General features: G+C 49.8%; 1 protein-coding gene across 5 annotated transcripts in view; it reads right to left on the bottom strand.

Annotated features, from left to right (window-relative positions):
- SLC8A3 (solute carrier family 8 member A3) overlaps positions 1-12,107 on the bottom strand; it is a 114,519-nt gene that overhangs the window by 14,900 nt on the left and 87,512 nt on the right. For 3 of the 5 annotated variants that reach the window (XM_055717017.1, XM_055717019.1, XM_055717022.1), the window contains one exon: positions 7,924-8,030. In XM_055717017.1, the coding sequence (XP_055572992.1) occupies positions 7,924-8,030 (107 nt within the window). Of the gene's footprint in view, positions 1-6,661; positions 6,766-7,923; positions 8,031-12,107 lie in introns of all 5 variants that reach the window. The other 2 variants (XM_055717018.1, XM_055717021.1) reach the window with 1 other exon arrangement.

Genomic DNA, 12,107 nt, shown 5'->3' with positions numbered 1-12,107 from the left:
CCTTACCTAACGCTTGCATGGCATGAATGCAGACAAGCACGCATGCCCACAGACAAGGTAGGTGACCCTGACTGTCTCAGAAGATCCAAGGCCTTCAGCTCTGGATCCCAGCTCCTACTTTACTGGGATTTCTCTGCCTTGCAGGCTTGGTTTTTACTGGCAAAGTCAAAGCTGTGTGCATGAACTCACTTCCCCTGCCACTGGACAACTCGGACCTGAATTTAGCTGCTAAAAATTGTGCTGTGACATACATGTTCTTGTGGGTTACAATCAGGAATTGAATTCCTTCTTGCTTTAACTGTACCGAAGCCAAAGAAGGTTAAGGAGGAACCAGGCTCAGGATGGGAGCAGACCTGCAATCGAGCAGTCCTGCAGCTTACAGCAACCTGATGTGCTAGACGTGTGTCCCAGTCTTTTTCTAAATGGTGCAATACCTTTTTCTGCTGTCTGCCTCACAGAGAGATCTGACCACGCTGCATGCTTTATTCTGGACTCATTCTTCATTAACACAGATCTTTCCTAATCAATATCCCTAAAGGCTCCAGGAAGTCACTGCGCAGGTGAAAGAACCCTTGTTAAGGGCCTGGGACTTAGAGGGTGAGCTGAAATGAGGGAGAGAAGGCTGGATTTTGAGGAGACCCTCAGTCACACAGCAGGGCAGCCACAGGCAGCCAAAGCAAGAGAACACATTGCCTGCACCCCATGCGCACCCGAAGGAGCTCAGTGACCAGGCAAACCACAGGCTCTGCTCTCAAAAGAGGTAAGGATTCCCCATCTTCCAGATGTAACTGTCCACAGGCTCTGTCTCCAAATTTACTCACCGAGGTAAGCAAACTGCTTCCCTAATGGACTGTGAAGAGCTATAAACATGATTTTTTTATAGGCTAAAGAAGGCAGAGATTTTGAAGCATTAACCTGAATGCTGTTATTATTGAAGTCAATAGCAAAGCTCTTGCAGACTCCAGGAGATTCCTCTCCATCAGGAGAACCAGCAGTGTTCAGCTTAATCACAGAGCTGCAAGCAAATTATTACACCTTTGTGGAAGAAGGTAACAGCAATCTAACATTTCTTTCCTATTCCCATCCGTAGCTGATGGAAGGAGGAGTTTCTTAGCATCTGCCCACACTTCAGAAAACCCCAGCACGTGTGGGGTGCACATTGATGCAGCTTATCTTATACAGGCACAGACCTCTGTATCAAGTCACATCATTTCGTCAATATTTTGACACAGATAACTTGCTGGATCAATCGAAGCTAGGAATCCTCCTTCACTCACAGTTTAATCCTTACTCTGCAACTCCCAGCCACATCCTCCCTCTGAGGCACGAAGCTTTCCTGGCAGGGGTGCTGACACTTGATTAAAAGATGTGGTATGAGATTTGTCCACACCAGTTGACTCTGTGCTGGAAGGGCTGAGAGGACTTCAGACCAAATCTTCCCAAGCCAGGTCATGACAGCAAGCTGCTTAGTAGTGCTCACCAGCCATCTGTGCTCCCATTTCCAGTGAAGCCATATCTTGTGAGAGACATGCTTTCTGAAGCAAAATTTTGCATGAAGGATATCAATCCCTTTTACAAAATGTAACCCTCAAGACATAGCCTTGATGTACCAGCCCTGAGGTTGAATCTTCCACTGCTGTGCCATGAGCTTAATTCACACAAGCAGACTCCCAATTACCCTCAAGAAACATAATTTCCAAAATGCTATTTTTATTATTATCTGCAATCAACAAATCTTTCAAAGCAGCCTCGCTTGTCATTCGGGCTCCATCAACACTAGGGTTAACCACCATTTAAGCAGAAGACTGACTTTATCCAGGGAAAGCAAAGCAAGTTTTTCCCCTGTAAGCCAGAACTGCGGAAAAAGTGTGAAAGCTGATGTGTGAAGAAAGTATTTCTCAAAAATCCTGCTGGGCTGACAGCAGCAAAATCCTTGTTTCAGTTGTGAGCTGACAGGACACCCGAGCTGCCATGAGAGCAAGAGTCAAACCAACAGACAGCATCTTGTCGTAAAGGAAAATACTTGTTTCACTGCAGGAACACTTTAAAAAAGTGCTGAAAAAAGGATGGCCAGAAAGGTGGCTCAGGGTGCTGGGAAGTTTCAAAGCCCTCCAGCGCTCAGTAGACAGGGATTCAGTTTATGTGAGTGCACATATGGAGGAAAGGTGAGACAAGAAAGATTCAGAGACTAATTTTTTAGAGATGGAGAAGATAAAAAAAAATTAGGAAACCTGGGAGATGCCCGGGAGGATAGAGAAAAGCAACATTTACTGCCTTTGCCAAGCAAAGAATTTATCTCTCTTTGATTCCTTTTTACTCACTTTGATAAAAGAAGCTTGCAGCAAGCACCATCTTTGCCAGAGCTCTTTGCATCTGATATCCACTACTAAGTCAGTACTGGTCTTCACCACAGACTGGGCTGGCAAGATACCCATCTCAGATCTATTCTCATCTATTTGAATTATTGGGGCACATCAACAAAAAGAGCTGCTGAAGTAAAACTACTTGATGTAATTTGTTTGGATCATCAGAAAAGCTTTGAAAAACTCCAGCTGCAGAAAGCAATTGGTGAAAAAGAATAAATGAGCTGCAAGACAAAGTCTGGTATTGTAGATGTAGCATTTATATTACCAGGAGTAAGTGGTCAGCTCTCCTTATGGTGAGGGTTAACAACTAAGCACCCCAAGGCTCAAAGCAGCGTGGTACTGATATAATTGGGGGTGAACAGTGAGGAGCATCATCTGCAGATGATGCAAAATGTTTCAGTCAAAAGACTGTATCTGTGGCTGTTATGCATTATGCAAGCCCTAAGCAACCTGAAGACAGGAATTTGTATTTGGACTACCACAGGTACCTCTGAGTAGAGATGGGTTTTTTTCCCCCAGTAAGGTGCTAGCAAGCGCAAGCAGCAAAAGCGATAGCATATATTTCCTGCTCAGCTCTGACCCTCACAGAGAAGATACAACCCCCTACCCCACAGCTCTGATCAGGGCCAAGGAGATGTTCCCTTGAGTGGAGGTAACTGCTTTGTATTGGCACGTACAGGACAGCACAGCCAGTAATGCAAATCGACCGTACAGTAGCAAATGCTGCTCCCGCCTGCTATCCTCCTCCACCCTCCACCAGAAATCACTGCCACCGCATCCAGCAGCAGTGTGGGTACCCCCAGGGACAGCACAGTGGACGTGAATAGCACCAAGTTCTGCACACCAAAACAAACAGTCCAAGCTCTGCCCCAAGCTGGTTTGAGAAGCACACATCTACTCATCCCTGATCCCTGCCACCAGCTCTGCCTTCCCTTCAGGGCACCACACATCATCACTGATTTCATCACTGCTACCTAGCTTGTACCCTTAAAGCAAGCTAGCAGCTACCCTCTGTGTGGGGAGGCCCTGCGGCGAGCGCCGGCCCTTGGCACGGAGCTTATGGTAGTGCCGGCACGACTGCCATGGACTGGCTGTCTCTGTGCAACCCAGACCGCTGATAACTTCCAAACACGACTGCCAGTCAGCTGAGGCGCCCAACACTGCCCTGCTCCCAGTGGGGCCAGAAGAGATGCTTTGAAGACACCACCCACTACCAAGAGCTGTCTGAGAACACCTTGAGAATACTCCTACAGCTCCCTAGGCACAGGCTCAGTGTGACACAGCTAAGTGGGGAGTAACAACAAAACAAGGACACATCGCCAAGAAAATTACATCTTTTGCAGTGCTGGAAACAAACGCGTGGGCAGCCGAAGCCCAGAGAGACTCTTCATCAAAAGCAACCCGTCCTGAACCTCCCAGGAGAGGCAGGAGCTGTGCTTTGCCCTCGCTGTATGAGTCGCATGGGGGCCCATTCGTCACCGCAGCACAACCAAGGTAGAGTCCCAGCTAGGGGGCTGTGCTTTGGGATTTGCTGGGGGGGGGGGGGGGGGGGGGGGGGCGATGGCAGCATCCGTGCAGCGCTGCGGGGGCCGTCTGCACCAAGGTGGCTGCAATGACATTGCAGCCTGTGGGGCTCTATCAGTCATGCATGTGCTTTGCAATAAATAAGCTATCCAAACTCTGCCCCTGAGACAGTGTGATGATGGCAGGAACACGTGTGGGAGTCACTGTGAGCATCCCTTCCCGACACTGTGTTTTGTGCCTCCTGAGCACATGCGAGCCCATGCGTGTCCTGGGACACCTCCTCCACCAAGAGCCAGCTCTTGTGTGTGCCCCGTGAAGCTGCTGGTGACAGCATCTGCTGTCAATCATTCCTGACGCCCTGCATGGGAAAGGTTTGCATAGCTCCTTATTCTTCATCGCAGGCACAAGGTACACTCGATGGAGATGTCAGCGTGCAGCACTATGGAGCTGGGGATCTTTCCAGATGCCCTGGAATTAGTGTAGCAACTGTGCCACCTTGTGCCAGCAACATTTACAAATGTATTTTATTCTCCAGTCTCTTAGACTTTGAAACTATGGTGTTCTCACTCTGACTTTTCTCTAACGAGGCCAACCAGGGCTCCCTGTCTCCTCTTTGGCATGGTCCTTTACTTCCTCCAGGTAAACAGAGTCTGTCCGAGGGTGTGCCCTCACCTCTGGTGAGGGAAGTGGCTGGTCTGCAGGCTCTGTGCTGCAGATCATTTAGCCTGGCTTTTATCTCCTCTCTGCCTGTTGCAAATCAGACAGTCCCACTGACTCCAACTGATGCTGGAGTAAATGAGACACGCACAGTACAGCAAACTGGCATCGCAGCCCTAACGATAATGAGGACATTTTACAACTGAACCACCTTAGGGCCTATTTGGATTTTTTTCAAATATGTGTTTTTACTCAGCCAGATGCAACATGGCCTATACAGGAAAAAGAAATGCAGAACTTAACAAAAACCAGCTCAATCCTGACTCTGTATCTCACTGAAGGTCACTGGTTTAGAAAAGGATGCAGGGCTCACAGAGAGCAGACAACTGAGCAGAAACTGCAGTGTGATGCTCCAAGTTGCCAAGTCCTAAGCAGGACAGAGCCAGAGACAGGTGATTTTCCTCCTGTACCTGCTGAGATGGAGGTGGGAGCCCCATGAGTAGGAGGGGAGACCCTACGGTGATGCTAGGGCTGAAGACTTTGAACTAGGGCTGAACGCTTTGCTGACACAAAGGGCTTAATCTCCTTAAACTCCCAAGAAGAAATCTGAGTGTACTATGGGTATATGAGCAGGTACCCACACAGAAGCTGTGGCACGCTATATAGTCCTTTCATCTGATAGAGAACAGTAGGAAAACAACTGGTGGCTACAAGCTGAGGCCAGGTGACTTCTACCTAGAAGCCATGCTCATGCCTTTACCCTGGAGGGCAATTAACTGCTGAGACATACCCCCACGGGATAGGGCAGGTTGGTCACTGCTTCCACTCAAGGGCAGTTGGACCTGGTGAAACCCAAGGGCCTGTGCTCAACACGCAGAAATCTAATGTCCCTCACTGCCTATGGGCTGCTGGAGGTGGTCTAGCAACCTGAAACTACAAATCTGTTTTGGGTTTACGTTTTACAAATCCACGGATGCTATATGACATCGTCATACTATGCAAGCTGTGTCTATACCAAATGCCCTGCTGAGCTGTGCATGGGGAGCTCAAACTGGCCAGAAGGCAGCTGCTCCGCTGGCAAAATAAGAGATGGGAGGCGTTTTCAGCAAGGGAAAGCTGTGCAATGCACAGGCAACTGCCAGGTGTTCCCATCACCTGTAGCAGCACATGGGAGCAGAAAAAAGCCAATGGGCACACACATCTTTTTCTACTCCATCTCAGACACTCGGAAGCCGGATTTGAATTCCCTTGTGTAAAGTGCTTCTGTTTAAAGCTTGGCTCTCCTGGGCCACCTCAAAGCTGGTGAAGCCAATGGCAAGACTGGCTCAGTGAGAAAGAGGTCTAACAGGTATAGGACAAGGACAATGATACTTGTAGGCAAGGCACAACTGTAAGTCAAGGTTTATTCCCACTATAATCCTGCTCTGCTGCGAGATTCTGGGTCTCACTGCTGATGAAGTAGGACCTTAGCAGAGCTCCACACCCTCTGCATGACAGACTTTAATTGATTGTGACACACTAAGGAGGTTTTCAGATGACAGACAGGGAGAACCATTTTTTTACAAAACAAAGCAAAATGAGAAACCTCGCACTTTCCTTCTTCTCCCATGGGCTTTTCATCACACCTCACAGGCACCCAAGAGCACTAAGGCAATGCCACTGGCAGACAACAACAGAGGGAAAGATGAGGGGGGAGGGGCGCATATGGGGAGATCCAAGGGGGCAGCCATGCATTATGCCCTTCTCTTGCCTTTCACATTCCCTAAGGTCCTGGCAAAGGAGCAGGAGAGGGGAGAATAGCAAAGGTGTGCTCAGAACAAAAAATAGATCAAGACAAGGAAACCCATTCAAAATAATACAGCCTCTGAGGCTCAAGCATTGCACAAAAGGAGGATCAGAAGTAAGCTGAGCTCTAAAAGGCAGAGATGACACCGAAACGGGGTGAGAGCGAGGAGGGCAGAGAGTAAAAGTCGATCCATCTACAGGAGGAGGAGAAAAGGAGGGAGGGGAAGGAGGAGAAAGAGGGTTATATTTTCTGGATTTGGGGTTTGGAGACTTGATTCTGATTTTTTTTCTTTTTTTTTTTTTCATGTTTTTCATAAAGGATCTCACACCTGATATTCCTCGTTCCATCCATTTCGGTTCACCAAGGGCAATGAAGAAATTCTCCTGCCTTTCGTATTCCTCCTCATCTACTATCTTAACCCTTACGGTCTTCCTGTAGGGACAACAAAAGAGACAACTGTGTACAGCAGGTCAGCTGGCTGGAGGCGAGGCGGCAGCAGCAGCGGCAGCGGTGGCATGGGCTCCTGGCACACAGCCCCTTCCCCGGTGGGGTGGTGCACGTCGGCCTGCCTGTTCAACACGGGACATCCATCACAGCTGCTCCTTGGGGAGCGGGAGGGTGTTAAGAGGAGAGGGGGCTGGCAAGGGGGTGAGGAGGGAGGGAAAGAGGGAGGAGGACCTTGCTGATGATTAGTGGAAGGCAACTTCTGCAGCGCATTTTTTTCAGTGTCAGATGGTAATGGAAAGGGTATCGGCTGCCTGGAAATCAGCAGGGACTACCCTGGGGTACCCACTGTGTTTTAGCTGGAAGATCAATTGTTTCTGCTACCTTCACAATTAATAATAAATCTGCAGGGGCTCTGGGCTGGGAGCCTCAGGAGAAAACAGAGAGAGGGGTGCTCACAGACACACTCCCCAGTGGGGTGAGATGGGTCTCTGACAGCGGGCTACAGCTCTGTCAGCTCACCCGACTCCCTCCAGCATCCCTGCAATGCACACAGCTGCTGGGAGCCTTCAGGTGAACCAAAGTGGGGCCTCAGCTCCTCCCTGCCCTCATCTCCTGCTCCCAGAGCTGCTCCGCAGCAACTGGACTGGGGGCTGCAGAGCCTTTGCCGAGTCCTTCTCAGGGGTTATCAGAACTGCTTCTCTGACAGGCATTGATTCCTGTCTTTTTCTAACACAGGTTTGACTGGGACAACCCATAGTACCGGGGCTGGGTGATGATCTCCTGAGACGCTGGATGTGTTTCTAGCCAGCATCTTCCTGCTGACAATAGAAAATTTGCTTGGACCCTCCAGTGTCAATGGCAGAAGGTCCCTCTCAAGCCACCACAGAAATACGGACAAGTAGGACTGCCCTCCATCCTACTCTCTCTGCCCCCCTCACCACTTCGCTTCTCCCCGGCCCCAGCGTCACTCCCCATGCCACCCCATGGGTACCATGTGACACGGTGTGTGCGCACAGCAGTGTTTAGGGCATAGCAGTTGGAGACAGAAAGACATCAGAGGAAGAGGAGGAGAAGAGGAGGAAGGAGTTGGAAGAGAAGAGGAAAGAAGAACGTTAATGTTAGTCTGCAGGGCTAGTACTACACCTTTCTGTAAACTCATATCCACCATGCGGGGGCTCATCAGCTCAATGAAGAAATTCTTGTTTTTTTCATACTCCTCATCATCAATTACCTTGATGTGAACTGTTTTGCTGTGGACGGAAAAATAATAAGGGTCATAAAGGGGAGAAGGGAACAGAGAAGCAAAAGTGGAGGAAGGAAAGAGCTGAATGGGTACATTAGAGAGTCAAAGTTTTCTCACCCACTGAACGAGCTCAACGTGGCCCTTTCAAGAAAGGCTAATGCCCCACTCCTGCAAATGACACTGGCCAGTTTTCTGTTTAACCCAAGGCATGATGGCAGGCCATGCTGTGCAAAGCAAAGTTTGACAAAAAGAGCTCTGATCCCCCCACAAACTGGCAAGGGGCTCAGGAGCTGCCAGCCCAGTGGCTCGTGGCTCAGTGTGTGGGCAGTAAGGTCTGATGGCCAGCGGAGAAGCAGGTTTCCCTCACCCTGCTACCCAGGGCACACACACACACACACACACGCACACGTGCAGAAGCAGACGCACAAGCACAGACACCCCACAGGCATCACGCTGCTGCCTCCCTGCTGGCAACGGTCGCCTGCCAGGCAGACAGCCACCAGCTGCGTGGGCTGTGGGGAAACCCACAGCCTGCAGCTCTAAAATAATTCACACCAGAGGAAACCCTAGGTGATGCAGCTTCACGAGCCTGCTCTGAGAGGTGCTGGCTGCTGGAGCAGCTGGGCAGCACGTCCTACATCTCTCCTTCAGCAAATTTCTTACGAGTTCTTGAAGCATCCTGTAGGAAAAGGAGAGCAGAGCTCACTACGCTATGGTTCCTTTTACAGCAAATACATGCCTTATGCAGAGGTCACCGTCCCTTGGCTTTCATGCACAAAGAGAACAAGGGAAATGAGTCGCAGGCTCTGCCAACCTGCCGCCTCCTTCCAGCCTCCTTCAGCTGTTGTGAGCTGAAAATGCCCTGGCGCTCCCCTCACTTTGCTGGTGGCTGAAAGGCTTCGTGCAGTCTCATCCCTTGCCTGTGATGGAAGGGATTAGTGCTTTTATTCCAGGTTGATCTCACACCCTCTTAAATGTAACGTTGTCTGCACGTGCACTGATGAGAACATATAATCACCTGCTTGTATAAATGCAACCACTCTAAATCACGGAATAGTGAGGGTCAGAAGGGACCTCTGGAGATCATCTAGTCCAACCTCCCTACTAAAGCAGGTTCACCTAGAGCAGGTTGCACAGGATTGTGTCCAGGCGGGTTCTGAATGTCTCCAGAGCAGGAGACCACACAGCCTCTCTGGGCAGCCTGTCCCAGTGCTCTGTCACCCTCAAAGTAAAGAATTTCTTCCTCATATTGAGGAGGAACTTCTGTGTTGCGATTTGTGCCTGTTGCCCCTTGTCCTGTTGCTGGGCACCACTGGAAAGAGCCTGGCCCCATCCTCTTGGCACTCATCCTTAAGCTATTTGTAGCAACTGATAAGATCCCCTCTGTTTTCTCTTCTCCAGGCCACACAGGCCCAGCTCCCTCAGCCTTCCCTCATCAGGGAGATGCTTCACTCCCCTCATCGTCTTCATAGCCCTCCGCTGGACCTTCCCCAGCAGTTCCCTGTCTCTCTTGAACTGGGAGCCCAGCACTGGGCCCAGCACTCCAGATGTGGCCTCCCCAGAGCAGAGCAGCGGGGCAGGATCACCTCCCTCAACCTGCTGGCCACGCTGCCCCTAATGCCCCCCAGGGTCCCACTGGCCATCTTGGCCACAGGGCACACTGCTGGCTCGTGGGCAACTTGCTGCCCACCCGAACTCCCAGGTCCTTCTCCGCAGAGCTGCCTCCCAGCAGGTCACCCCCAGCCTGTACTGGTGTGGGGGGTTGTTCCTCCCCAGGTGCAGGACCCTGCACTGGCCTTCGCTGAACTTGGTGAGGTCCCTCTCTGCCCAGCTCTCCAGCCTGCCCAGCTCTGGCTGGCTGGCAGCGCAGCCTGCTGGGGTATCGGCCGCTCCTCCCGGGTTGGTGCCATCAGCAAACTGGCTGAGGGTAGACTCCGTGCCTTCACATGCCCAGTCACTGATGAGTGAGTTGAACAGGACTGGACCCAGCACTGACCCCAGGGGAACACCACTAGCTACAGGCCTCCAGCTAGAGTCTGTGCCATGGACGACAACCTTCTGAGCTCTGCCATCCGGCCAGTTCTCAATCCACCTCACTGACCACTCACCTAACCCACGATTCCTGAGCTTGCCTAAGAGGATGTTATGGGAGCAGCGTCAAAAGCCTAAATGGGCATGTGCTTGCCCTCTCGGCGCTCCTGGACTTCCAGTTGGCCCCAACCCCAAGCTGGAAGTGCATTTTTTAAACAAAATGTCAGTTTCATATACAAAGCATTTCCCTTACCCTAAAGCAACTGCCCCCTGAGAGCCACCAGGCCTGCTGCTCCTCCTGCCGCTGAATGACGCCCTGCTTCCCACAGCTCTGTACCCACACGTGGCCCTGTGGCTATGACCTCCCCACGCTCCCTACCCATCCTCAACATTCAAATCAGCCCCTGGTGCATTTTGTGCACAACCAGCCTTGGCTGGGGATGGAAAGGAGGAGGAAAGCAGGACTGGCAATCATAAGAGTCTGGAAAACTAACCCTAAACTTCAAATCCCTATGTGCCTCAGCTGGTAGCCCTTGGCATTAAATATACCCGGTATCTTTGATCCTACAGCACTTCAGAGAATGAGCAATCCAGCCCTGCATGCTGGGCATGCCGTCACTACCATTAGCCCCCTGAAAATCACCATTTCACAACAGAGAATAGAAGAGTTGATCAATTGTCAGTGCTGCAGCTTGCATTCCTGCTGGTATCATTAACAACCACAAAATTATTCAGCTATCTATAATTTGACCCTCAAGTCATAACTGCACCTGCACTCTGACTGTGGAAATCCCATTCCTTGTGCTGGCTCTTGTTTTGGTCTCAGTCCCAAACCTCATCTTTCAAATGAAGGCGTGCAGGATAGAGGAAAGAGTTTGGACAACCTCTGCTATATCCATCAGTGCAGGAATATGCAAGAAAAATCACCTCTAATTCTTCTTTCTAAGATAAATCAGCTTTATTTTTGCCAGTGCTTGCCCTACCCATACCCTGCACTAATGCCAGCAAGCCTCCTTTCCCTCCGCTAGACCCTTTCTACCTCTGCTAATCCAGCCTGAAGGATGTAGAATTTTAAATGATACCTCTCTGGTGTAAATGTTGGTGCTCTGCTAAGAATTCATCTTCATCACGATGATTTTATGTTTTCATTGGAGAGGTTGACCGAATCTGGCTTTTGAATCAGATGTTGTTTGGGCCCTTGACACTTCACAAAGCTTGTTCAATTTGCTGAGTTAAACCTACAGCTGATTCATAGCTGTGATCTTTCCCTTGCTCATATACAACAAAACAGAAGATGGGATTCTCAAAAGAAGCCAATACTTCCTGAACACGGGTTGCTTTTTAAAATCCCTTTCATAATTACCATTGCTTATGGTTTTTCCATTGTAGGAGCTCCAAATTACTCAATATTGCTTGTCTGAAAGAATTTGGAAATAAAAACACAGACCCTGTTTCCCAGGGGCCAGCTTAGGTACCATGACAATAGCTATTCTAAGACTTTATGCAATGAATATTATGCATGCACACCATTTGAGTTTGCTTTCATACAGCAACTTGTTTTTCTTTTCTTTCTTTCTTTCTTTCTTTCCTTCTTGTGGCTCTCCCATCCCCACGAGTGGTACGGGCACATACCAGAGTGGCGGAGAAATGCTCATTCAGTGAGGACGCGTACCCAGCAGATGAGCTCCCTGGCAGTGTGCTGTGTGTGGGGAAAGCCTGATTTCAGGCAAGCCCCTGGTCAGTGCGATGAATACTCAACACACTGGACTGAAGGAATAATGACTCACTGCATGCGCTTTTTGCTAAGTACAGAGAGTTCTATATGGCCTACTAAGTAGTCCAACAGTAGTGGGATTTCCTTAGAGTAGTCTTTTTTTAATGTATTTAAAAAATAAGTCAACCAAGACAAAGAAAACGCAGTGAGGAACCATAGAGGGCCACACAGTAAGATGCTGGCTTTGCAAAAGCAAGTCCCTTTGGGTGAGGACACTGAGAGAGCAAACCTGCTGGGCTCCTACACCAGCTCAGCTCTGTTGCAGATTGGACCCTCACC

This window comes from Falco cherrug, chromosome 7, assembly GCF_023634085.1.
Source record: "Falco cherrug isolate bFalChe1 chromosome 7, bFalChe1.pri, whole genome shotgun sequence".
Classification (NCBI taxonomy): domain Eukaryota; kingdom Metazoa; phylum Chordata; class Aves; order Falconiformes; family Falconidae; genus Falco; species Falco cherrug.
The sequence above is the reverse complement of the archived record's forward strand: the minus strand, read 5'-3'. Positions and strand labels throughout refer to the sequence as shown.